The sequence below is a fragment of the Camelus ferus genome, chromosome 4, assembly GCF_009834535.1.
Source record: "Camelus ferus isolate YT-003-E chromosome 4, BCGSAC_Cfer_1.0, whole genome shotgun sequence".
Classification (NCBI taxonomy): Eukaryota; Metazoa; Chordata; class Mammalia; order Artiodactyla; family Camelidae; genus Camelus; species Camelus ferus.
Genome location: NC_045699.1, coordinates 9,075,887 through 9,088,303, shown reverse-complemented (window position 1 = coordinate 9,088,303; position 12,417 = coordinate 9,075,887). Strand labels below are relative to the sequence as shown.

Sequence of the window (12,417 nt, the reverse complement as noted above, 5' to 3'; positions counted from 1 at the left end):
CACGATTCCTCTCTCATGAAGAAGCTACAGCTCAATGAGTTGACACCTCTTCCTAAGATGACACAGTGGATAAACCAAACTTCTGACATTCAACTCCAGGGTCTGTCTGAATCTGAAACCTGTGCTCTTTCCACTAAGCCACAGGAAAAGACAAGAACACGTAGCTGATTTACAAAATAGTGTTTCCTTTACAAACAAGATTTAATTCACAAAAACGAAGTATGCACGTGACTCCCCAGGTGGTGGGAACCTGTGGGCTGAGGCTAGCCTTGATTTTACCACAGCCTCCCCTTGGGGCTTTGGGCAAGATCCTTCTCTTCTCTGCTTGGCTCTTCAAATGACCAAATGATCCTGGACTTTAGAACTCTGTGCGTTTATATAACCTACGTGACTCCTCTTTTTAAAGTAAGATATAACTGTAATTCACATTAGTTAAGTTCCTCTTCTACAGGCAATTAACTGTCCATCTGAGAAGCTAAAATGTAATTGCTCTCCCAGTGCTGCATATTTAAATATTTTTATATACGCTTGATAAACTACAGTTTTATTGTTTATTATTTATTTAAAAGTGTTTATCCGTTGAGTATATTCATGTTTATGTAGTGTTCTTGTGTTTAAATTCTGGGGTTAAAAAGCAACAAAGTCCTCTAAGAGGTATTTATGAGAGGATGGAGCATTCCACTAATTGACGAGTGGTAAAAAACCAAGCTTACAACACTATCTGACAGTATCTGAAAAGGAGAAGACAGTAACTTCAAAATGACATTGGTCTAGCAAAAGTCCAGCTCTTATTCTGCCTGCGAGATGGCCCACAATCTCATCTTGCTGAGGAATTTGTTTTTAAAATACTCACCTGCCTGCCTACTAGGCCAAGGGAGCAGGGCTGAGCAAAGAGAATGTCCACGCCTCTCAGCACACAGACCCACTGACTCCCTGAGCAGATGAGTTTATCGAGCTGCCTCCACAGAATGCCTGGCACGTGGCCCTACCTACTGGCTACTGAGTCCAACCCCTTAGCTACCACCGATGTATAACCTAGGCACAGGCAGGTGAAAAATAAATGAGAGATCACAATAAGCTAACATGTGTAACATGTGCTTGTCCCTTACTACAGCTCAGACATCAGTCTCATCACTTCATGGGAACTAACAGTGCTCTAACAGCCTTCACAACAACCCTGCATGGAGCTTATTATTAGTGTTTTCATTTTACAGATGGGGAAACTGAGGCACAGAGAGGTTAAGTATCTGTCTAAGGTCAGAGTGCCCATAAGCGGAGGAGCTGGAACTCAAACCTTGGGAGTCTGATACCTGTGTTCTTAACTACTATGATATTCTGTCTCTCACAGGAAAAAAAAGAATAGAAAAGAAAATTTTAAAAACAATTTTTTAAAGAGACACATGGGGCAAGGAATGACAGCAATCATTTCTCTATTTGCTGTTCAGTGGTATCCAAAGATGACTGGTCCTGCAAGATTGTAGACCGAAAAAGGGAATTCACTTTTTGAAACTAGGAAACACTGAATGCTATGTTTCTCACTTTGAGACTCAATATACACTAACACTTACCAAATTTCTCAGAAGTCTTGGGATTAAGAAACCTGTTTGCTTTTTGTAACCTGGAATTCCCCCAAAACAATGTGACCGTGGTACCATTTTACCATTTTTCATCAAGGCCGTTACATAATCTAGAGCATGGTTAGTTTCCAACAGATGGAGAGAGGAAGTTACTACCCACTCACCCCTAAGCAGGTGGGTTTTTGGGGCTTCCAATACCAGCACCTCAGAAGCATGCTTCCTGTCCCCAACTGCCATCAAGTACCTATTACCTGTACTCCCTCTTCTGCCAGTTTCTTACACCAAAAAGGAAGGGCCAGGCCTGCTCTATCTAGGAGAAAGGCAGGGCAGAGTTACTGCCTTTAAAAGGATCCATGATTTTTAGAAGTATTATTTTATATGCTTATATTTAAATATCAAAGCTTTGTAATCGAGCAGCAGTTTTCATAGTGTGACCCTTCTGGCATGAACTTTAGATCTTTCCAGGGTGTTCGTGAGGTCAAAACTATTTTCCTAGTTATACTAAAACGGTATTTGCCTTTTTCACCACGTTAACATTGGCACTGATGATGCAAAAGCAATGATGGGTGAAACTGCTGGCTCCTAGTATGAATAAGGGAAGTGTCACCAAACTGCACTGCAAGTCACTGCATTCTTCACTGCTGTGCACTCACAATACGAACAAACCAGCAAATGCCAGTTTCACTTAAGAATATCTTGATGAAGTAATAAAAATTACTTTATTAAATCCCAACCCATGCATACTTTTTTTAAGGTATTCTATGGGACAAAATGGGAGGTATACATAAAGTAATTCTGCTATATATGAAGAGAGATAGTTATCTGGGGCAAGAGACTGTATGCAAGTGTTTGAGCTGAACTAGCCAGATTTTTCAAAGGGTGCTATTTTCACTCTAAAGAACAACAGACAAACTACGGTTATTCACACTTGCTATGTGACAAAACCGTCATTTCGAGGAAAACAAATAACCAGTATTTGCTCCAAATGATAAAATTCAAGTTTCATGCAAAAATTAGAATTTTGGAAAACATTTCTGCTACTGTAAACTTCACAGCTTACAATACTTAAAGATTTTGCAGGTGAGATCAGTGGTGCTATAAGTAAATGTGACTTTTTGATATTGTATAATGAAATATGTCAACATTTGAATGATCTGCATAACTTAGTAAATAAATATTTTCCAAGTGACCAATGCATCATGATTTAAAATCACATGTGGATAAAAGATCCATTCAAAGTACAAGATAAAAATCAGTGAATTTTAATGTATAAATCTTAATGTAACAGAATGGTTTCAAATCCCACACTGCCAAGTAACCTTTAGGAAATTTCTACTTGTTGAGTTTTGATATAATGTCAAAGAAGAATATCCACAATTATCTGAAAACGTCATTAAAATATTCGTCCCTTCTAACTACAAATCTAGATGGGGCTGGTTTTCTTCATACACTTCAACTAAAAAAATATATTTCAACAAACTGAATGCTGACAGATACAAAAACCCACCTGCCTTCTATTAAGTCGGACATTAAAAGAGATTTACAAAAATGCAAAACAATTCCACTCCTATTAAATTCTTTCAGTTTTAGGAAATAGTTATTTCTCATGAAAAAATACTCTTTATACTATCATGTAATCAGGTTATCATTGTTAGTTCTGAGTGAATTAATAGTTTAAATTTGTTTTAAATTCTAATAATGGTAAATATCAACAGATAAAACCCACATAAACAAAAGCTCTCTAGGGAACCTCAATTTGAAGACTGTAAAGAAAAAGAGAATTGCTAGAATAGAGGCTTCAGTACATATGAAAAGGTACTGAGATAAGATTTCTAACTAGAAAGCTTTGTTGTTGTTTCTTGTTTTCTTAATTTTTTTTAGAAAGCTTTGTTTTTAACTATGTTTTCCTATTCTTAAAAAATGGTAGGATATCCATTTGCCCACCAGATTATAAACTCCACGCAAACAGAACTAGGTATCTTATTCTCCATTACATCCCCAGTGACCCATACTCTTCATACAGTAAGTATTTTTTGAATAATGAGTGGGGAAATGTAATCCTTGAGTCAATATACATAATATGTACACATGTACATACCTACATTCCTTAAATATTATCAAATACAATGGTTTGTTTTTTGTCTAAAAAAAATCAATACTCCAAACTCAAGGGATGAAGCATGTTTTGCTTTCAAGAATCATTGACCCACAGAGGGATAAAAATAAAGGTTGGCTTAATTTTGTTTCTGAAACTGTTTCCTTTCATCCTGTAAACAAATGACCAGGTCTACAAAAGTCTACTTAATAAATATAACAAAATACATTTAAAGGAGAAAGAAGGACAAGCCAAGACAGGTATGAATTATGAGGAGAGAGCAACAGAAAAGGGAAGAGAGAAAGAAACAGAGTAAAGGCAAGTGAGATTTTACACATAATCTTTTTTAAGAATTTCTGAAATTCCCAAATGACTCTTACTTGCCCAAATGCATTTAGTCCCTAAACAAGTTACTTACAAAAGCAGTGTCTAAGTACCTGGCATTTCTTAAGCTCTCGCTTCAGCTGGAGAACTGTAATATGCTGCGGTCCTTCCTCCAGGTTTCCTACGCCTTGGCTCCCTCTGAATGAGGTGAGAATCGCCTTCCTGATCTCCTGGGTCGTGTTAAACCACTCCTGCAGTCTGTGTTGCTGCTTCTGGTTCAGTTTCACGGCATCTTTCAGGTCCACCAGGAAGGTAAAGGCTTCCTCTATACAGTTTTGGTAACCCAGACATTCTCCTTGCAGCTGAGCTACTTGCTCCTCAAGAGAATGGATCTTATTTTTATCAGGAGTCTCCTCTCGGTGCATCTGGCTAGTCTGGCTGCTAACAGACTGCTGGCTTTGCAAAGCTTCTCGAAGCAACTTAATCTCAAATTCCATTTCGTCCATACGGTCTGACTCGGGGCTGAAGTTCAAGGTGGGTTTGTTTCTAATGTTGCGTGCTCTGTTGGCGTATTTGAGAGAATTTAAGGACTCATCGAAATCTGAGGAGGATGGGCTGACACAAGTGATCATGAGAGTCTTGGCACTGCCTCCCAGGGAATCTTTCAGAAGCCGGGTAATTTTAGCGTCCCTATATGGAATATGAGAACTCTTCCTGCGTGGGTCCCCAAGAGCGCTTATTACATTTCCTAAAGCCAGCAACCCACTGTTGATTTGAATGGATTCTTTGAACCGTTCGCCAGTATTCCCTGTTTTGGTTACTCTTTCTGACCCAGCCAAATCCACAAAATGGAACTTTGAGACAATATGTCTATGGGAATACCACGATCCATCTTCGGCTGCCTCTATATTTTTCTTCACTTGACAAACGCTGATTGTGAAAATTGCATGTGATCTACTGGAGTGCTCGTTCATTTGGGTGGTACCCGTATGCCTGGCTGCATTTCCCATCTCCAGGAGACTCAGCACTTCATCTGCACTCTCCACCTGGCATTCCTTGGCCCCAACAATCACTTAAAATAGCAACAGCAAGCTTTTAAACCAAGTTTTAATCAAAATCCAGTAGAGTTAAACTAACCACACAATAGTTATCGTTTGCTAAACTGCCCAGCTAAGACAGTCCATTTAAAAAAAGCAACAGCATTTCAAACAACAGTAAAATCAGCAACATCATTAAATCATTTTAGATGATCTTCTAACCAGACTATTTTAATAGACAGCAGTCATTTTGATGTTTAAATTCTGTAAGATGTAACATACATGCCTTTTCAAACAACCTGGTGTCTTTGGAATCACACATCACTCTCAATTCTTCAAGATGGTTGACAAAAGAAAAACTCTTTATTCAATTATTTTGATTTGTAGAGTCCAACACATTAATTAAATGAACAGACTAACTAAATATATAACTCAAAAGAATTAGTCAGTAGTAGATTAATTAAAGGAAATTAATTTCTTCTGTGCTTCATTAATATTCAAGCCATCCTGAGGTTGAAGGTTTGTGGTACATAACCAATGATAAATGAAAATGTCAGTATCAAGTTGGTTATTCATTATAAAAACAGGTTTGCCTTGTATAACATCAGAGTGCAAGGTAAACAATGAGATGGCAATTCAAAAAAAGCAAAAAAAGTTTCTATTTTAATGGCAGAATAGAACCCAAAATAACCTAAGGTTACTACCCACATTGTCTATATACAAAAATATTTCAAAAAGGAGTAGGTGGATTTGGGATTTGAATCATAGCAATCTCCAGAGCCTGTGCTCAAAAATGACAGCGTCATGCTTCCTCTTTAATCTATCCTGTCATGCCATCGTTTCTTTGAAAAGTAGTCATTCTGCTTGCACTGTTTCCACCATGACACATTTTTAAACAATCTAGTTCATTTAAAGCTCTAAATACCTGTACTACAGAAAGTGCTAAACTGTCAGCAATTATAAAATATAACAAGGTAATCATAAATCAGAATAAAACTATTGTATAAAATTTTTCTAATGTTAGGCTATAGCTTAATACTATCTATGGTCCTCAAACCCAGCTGCAAATCACTTGGGACCTTTCTAAAACGTAAAGTACCAACATCCATGCCCCATCCTAGACTAATTAATCAGAATCTCTAAAAAGTGGGGCCTAGAAACCAGTATTTCTTAAAAAGCTTCCAAGGTAATGTTATTTGTGCAGCATCCAGGTTGGATACCACCCACCACTTGACACAGAGGAATTCAATAAATATGTCAGACAAATGCATTTCTGTTCTGAGTGGGACATTTTATAAGGTATATGGCAATTTGTCTTGTGACAGTTTGTTACATCCTACAAAAATTTCTGTAGGACTGCTATCAGCTGTGGAATATTTCCGTCATTATATTTATGAGTATGATAGTGTATACTTCTGCACTATTTTACAATAAGCATATTTTACTTCTGTAACTCTTAGTAAAAGATAAAAACATTTGATAATTACATTTCATAAGATACAGAAGCTCGAAACATCAGTCTGACTTCTGTCCAGAAAAGATAAACTATACTAAATTATCTAACAAGACCATAAACCACGTTAGCCTTCTTTCTAAGAAACAAAACAAAACCAGTTTCTTCAAACACCCAGGAATATAGGTATGTATATGTATGACTGAACTATTATGCTGTACACCAGAAATTGACACAACATTGTAAACTGACTATACTTTAATAAAACAAACAAATCAAAACCCCAAACACCCAGGAACACCAGGGCTGCCAGGACAGGGCCTATAAGGAGACAAGCTTTACTGCCCCCTGCAGGCTGCTGCTGAATGAGATAACCATCTTACTTTCCTAACTGCTAAGGTTCTACTAAATGTGTTTTCTAGGAGAAGAGACATCTAAGAACAGTCATTGTTATTAATAATGGTGAAAATCTGAAAACAACCTAAATGTCCAACAATGGACCATCAGCCAAATAAATCATTATAATATATTCAGAAGATAAATTACACAACCGTGAAAAGTCATAAATTTGAAAAATACTTAATGATGTGGAAAATTCTTACAATATAAATACTAAATGAAAAAATAAGATGAAATGCTATACATGAGTTTGCAAGTATATTTTTAAAAAATAGGATGTGCATAGAAAAAGAAATCTGGAAGAAAACACACCAAAATTAGAAGCTGCGATCTCTGTATTCTGAGATTAAAGATGACCTTTAACTTTCTTCCTTAGACTTTAGTATGTTTTCAAAATGTTCTATGTTGAACATATGACCTTTTAAATCAGAAAAGCAGAGTTATTCTTTAAAATATCTGTATTTTGATCTCCCCATTCTAACCTTCTCCCATTGCCAAACAAATGCATATTTAATGAGATTACAAGGTTGATAGCACAGAAAAGCCAGACCTTGAGAAGCACAACAAAGGACAGGTAAAATGTCAATACAAAGGAGAAAACAAAACACATAAACCCTAAATTAACAACAACAACAACAACAAAAAACAAAGAGGAAGTGATAGGTGTGCTGGGACAAAAATCAAAGAGAAAGAGAGAGTTCTGGATCAACTGGAACACCAAAGGGAGAAGCCGTCCCCAATCTCACAGTAACTCTGGGAGGAAAACAAGTATAAAAGTTAATTTACCCTATGTCACAATGTCACAATCTTTCTTGAGGACAGCCCAAAGTGGAGGATAATTATAGAAAATATAGCTGACCTTTGAACAACATGGGTTTGAGCGAATTTTTTTCAATAGTAAATACTACAGCATTTACTCTACACTACCTGTGGTTGACTGAATCCACCCACGCAGAACCATGGATACAGAAGGCAGACTGTAAGTTATACTTGGATTTTTGACTGCGTGGAGGGTTGGTGGCCTGATCTGCCACCACCCCTTTACTCATGTTGTTCAAGGGTCAACTGTACTTTGAATTACACCCTAATAAGTCCATCTTACCAGCCAGTCTGAACTTTATTTTTCACCTGGGTGATTAAACTGCTATTGGTAATCAATAAACTACTCAATTTAAAAGTAAAAACAAATCCATTTTACATCCATGTCTGACTTAAAACAATCTTTGGAATATAACCAGAATCTGAATTAAATCAAATTCTTTTGCTAATGAAGGCTTTCAATTAAGCAAGCTATTTACCTGTGTTTCCCTTTTCATCTTCTCGGATGTGAAGATCCTTCACAGATGTCTCCAATTCTAGAAGATCTCTTAGGTCTTCCTTGTATACTTCTATATAAGACACTTTTACATTAAAGTCAATGCTAGGATTTTCAGAGATGTTTTGAAATATTTCTTGGATAGCACGAGGAATGATACCCTTTTGACCCTCCACAATTGAAGCTGAAAATTTAGGAAAAAAAGCATATCTGAAACTATAAGAAAAGCTACAATCAACAAATTTACAATCCATAAATTAATTTTCTTAAATTTCTGTTTAAAAAAATTTAAAAACCAAAACTATAAATTCATAGGCAAAAGTTTTCATATGCATGCCCTTACTCAAAATGTATTCATGTGCTCAATAAATATTTATACAGTACCTACTATGTACCGGGCAGTATTCTAGGACCCCCAGAAACATCAGTGAATAAAACGGGGGAAAAAAAATCCCTGTCCTTATGGAACTGTACTAGGAGAGACAGACAACAGCAAAAAAAGAATAACTGGTACATTAAAATAGTGTTAAGTAAGCTTGCCTGGAGGAAAAAATAGGGCAAGGTAAGGGGGACTGGAAGTGTGACTGTATTTAGGTGGGCAGTGCTTGCAGTTTTAAATAGGAAAGTCACGATGAGCATCAGGAAAAGCTGACATTTGAGCAGAAACTTGAAAGAGGTGGCAGAGGAGCCAGGCTGGTATCTGAGTGTCCCAGACAGAGAACAGCAAGTGCAAAGGTGCTAAACTGGTGTGATCCGGAAACAAGGAGGCCATGTGGCTGGAGCAGAGGGAGCAAGGGGAGAGTGACGGGATGAGGTCGGAGGGGTGACAGAAATCAGAGCATGTAGGTCTTGGTAGACCATGATAAGCTTCAGGTTTTTTCCTGAGATGAGAGCAACTGGAGCAGAGCAGTAATTTGGGATTTAAAAGAGACCACTCTGGCTGCTAGGTTTTACTTCGATCATAGAAGGGCAGGGGTAGAAGCGGGGAGACCACTTAGGAGACCAGTGCAGTAATCCAGGAGTTAAGAGGGCTGGGGGATGGGATGCACGTGATAGAGGCTCACACAAGGGAAATGTGAGAACTGACCAGATTCCAGATTATGTTGAAGAGAAAGCCATTAAGATTCACTGACAGATTGGATGTGGAATGTGAAAGTGATGAGCCAAGGATGACTTCAAGGTTTTGTCTTCAGCCACGGGAGTTGCCATCAACTGACATGGGGAAGAGTGGGTGTTGAGTTGGTTTAAGGGGAAAATGGCAGAGATAATTTTTTGACCTATTAATCTTGAGCTATCTATTTGGGATACAACTGGAAAGGCTGAATAGGCAGTTGGATATATGAGACCAGAGTTCAAGACAGTGTCTGAACTGGAGGTAAAAAACTGGAAGTCAGCTAGCTACATACAGACGGTATTTAATGTCATAGGGCTGGATGAGATCCATCACTGCCTCTTCTTCTCTGTCACTTCCATAACTCGGAACACAGATGTAATATTATGAATGCACATAAGACACTCAGATACTGAATGTTCACAGCAGCACTATTCACAATAGCCAAAAGGGGGATACAACTCAAGTGTCCATCAACAAATGAATGGTTAAACAAAATGTGACTTGGACATACAATGGAATATTATTCAGCCATAGAAAGGTATTAAGTTCCAGTACATGCTACAACATGGAGGAGACCCCTGGAATCTTTATGCTACATGAAAAAAGCCAGACTTGGGAGAACAAATACTTTATGGTTCAACTTCTATGAACATCTAGAAGAGACAAATTCACAGTTAAAGAAAGTAAACTTAGAGATTACCAGGGGATGGTGGGAAGGGGAGTTATTGCTTAATGGGTACAAACCTATTTGGGGCGATGAAAAATTTTGGGAAGAGTGGTGATGGCTGCAAAACACTGTGAATGTATTTAATGTCACAGAACTATACTCTTAAAAATGGTTAAAATGGTGAATTTTATATTTACTGCAATAAATGGCTAAAATGCCAAATTTTGTCTTACATTTATTTATTTAACTGCAATTTTTAAAATAGTAAAAAATATTACAAGATGAAATTTAGAGTAAGTAAAAGAATAAATTGGGACTTAAGGGTAAATAAGTTTCTGTAGGCCAGTTTAGAAATCTGCCCACCATTTTTAGCACTGTTCCATGGAAAATATAGTCCAAGCCACAAAAAGGTGGCTTATAAATGAACCTTAAAAACAACTTACTTCTCAGTCGAAGATTACAAACGTTTAGATTTTTGGCAACAAACACCTTGAAAAGCTGGACCTTATTAATTTGGACTGCCTTTCACTTAATTTAAGATGCAGGATTGCCATCGTGTGGCAGGTACAGGAAACTGCAGGTTTTTCCAGTGTGAAGCAAAGCGAAGATTTCCTCTTGGAGAACTTCCAAGAACTAGCCAATAGTACTGTCTGTAAACTCCAGTATATATATATATACGCATTCTAGATTAGCCAGAATATAAGACTGACCAGAACTAGTTCATTTACTTCCCACTTCAACAGATGAAAACCCACAATAATTCATTCAGAACACATCAGAAAGGTGAACTTCAAATAATACTTACAATATTTATTATAAGTTTCAACATGTATTTTGGTAACCTAAATATCACATTTTCAATGCCACACTTATATTCCTGAAACAGACTATTTCAGAGAGAAACTGTAAACGTTAACACCTCAACAACCACCATTTAGCTTTATAAACTATTTAAAGAGTATGCAAACAGAAGTTTTTAGAGAAGATTATACCTAGTAAAAGTTGGTAAATCCAAGGTTCTGAAAGGCAGGGAAATGAATATTAGTTTAAATAAGCATCATATTGAAAAATAAGAGATTTTCATTCTGCCACAGTGTCTTGTATGGTACCTAGCCACTGCAAATGCTCAATAGATTACTTAATGGAGGAAAAAACATTATTTCCATGGTCAATAATCAAAAAGCAGATGACTGAACCAGAATTAGTGTCCTACAGACAACCTGGGAAATCAAAATACTATTTTCACAAATACACCAAGGAATGTAACTTCAAACAACAAAGTGCAATTTTTCACAACAAAGTGCAATTTTTCAATCTATCACATGGCAAAAAAAAAAAAAAAAAAATTGGGGGTTCATGATTTCCAGTAAGTGGCAAGGATATAAGCAAATAAATGGCTTTCGTATATTGGTGGTAGGAATATAAAATAGGCATATTTTAGGTATTAAATACATCATTAAATGAACAAATAACAACAACAAAACAAAAACTACATGCGTGAGTACTTGTAATATGCCTAGAATATGTCTAGAGGACTCTAGAACATTATTTCCTGGGAATGAGAAGAGCTTTCATTTGCTTAACTTGATTTCTTAAGCATTATTTGCAATTTGTTTTACAATGAACATTAATCTGTTTAAAAAGTAGAGGAAAAAACATCAAAAACTGTTCCTAATGGTGATCTATTTCTTCTGGCATGAAATATTTTACAGCAGTTAAAATATTTTAGGATTATAGATAACTTGAATAACTTTTTCCCTTAGGGAATTAAAATTGCATTCATGGCCCCTTAAAAAACAATATAGCCATAAATCAGTCACCAAGCTCTGAAAATTTTAAGACTCCTATGAGTAAAAGGAATAAACTGAGTCTTAAAGATCATAAAACATCTGCCAATCAAAAAAAAAGTTACACTTTTCAAGAAAACCCACAACTTGTAGTAGAAAAACTGAATTTAAAAAATTTTGAGACCCTAAAATAATCTAGCATCTATAGTCTCTTAATACTGTAATAACAGTGATTCTAAAAATCGGGAAGGGAGAGGGGGTACTGGGCACTTACAAACTTAGAATCTTTAGAATAAGGGCTTCCTCAAACCACAGAGCCACCCTCTAACCCTCCCCACCAATCCCTGCATGTAATGAGAGATGTTTCTGAAAGTCACATATTCTATTTCAGAAGCATGAAAGAGGAAAACACATTGAGTCATTACACATACACAGAACACTGATGATAATTTAAATAATAACAAATATGCACAGCATTCCAAAATTTGCTTTTAGTAAAAAAAAAAAAAAAAGCAATATAGTAAATGATCTCAACAGAGGACTTGGCTTTCAATCCCAGCTCTGTCAGCAGTCACCTAACTGAGAAAGCCCTTCATTGCTCTGTGGATGGAAATCCTCAATTATAAATGAAGAAAAATGATTTCCAAAG

General features: G+C 36.6%; 1 protein-coding gene across 1 annotated transcript in view; it reads right to left on the bottom strand.

Moving 5' to 3' along the window:
- Positions 1-8,350, bottom strand: part of LOC102509418 (kinesin-like protein KIF27) — a 127,014-nt gene extending 118,664 nt beyond the window's left edge. The window contains 1 exon segment of the mRNA XM_032477510.1: positions 8,184-8,350. Within this exon segment, the coding sequence (XP_032333401.1) occupies positions 8,184-8,201 (18 nt within the window). The 5' untranslated portion in view covers positions 8,202-8,350.
- Between the last annotated feature and the right edge of the window lie 4,067 nt (positions 8,351-12,417).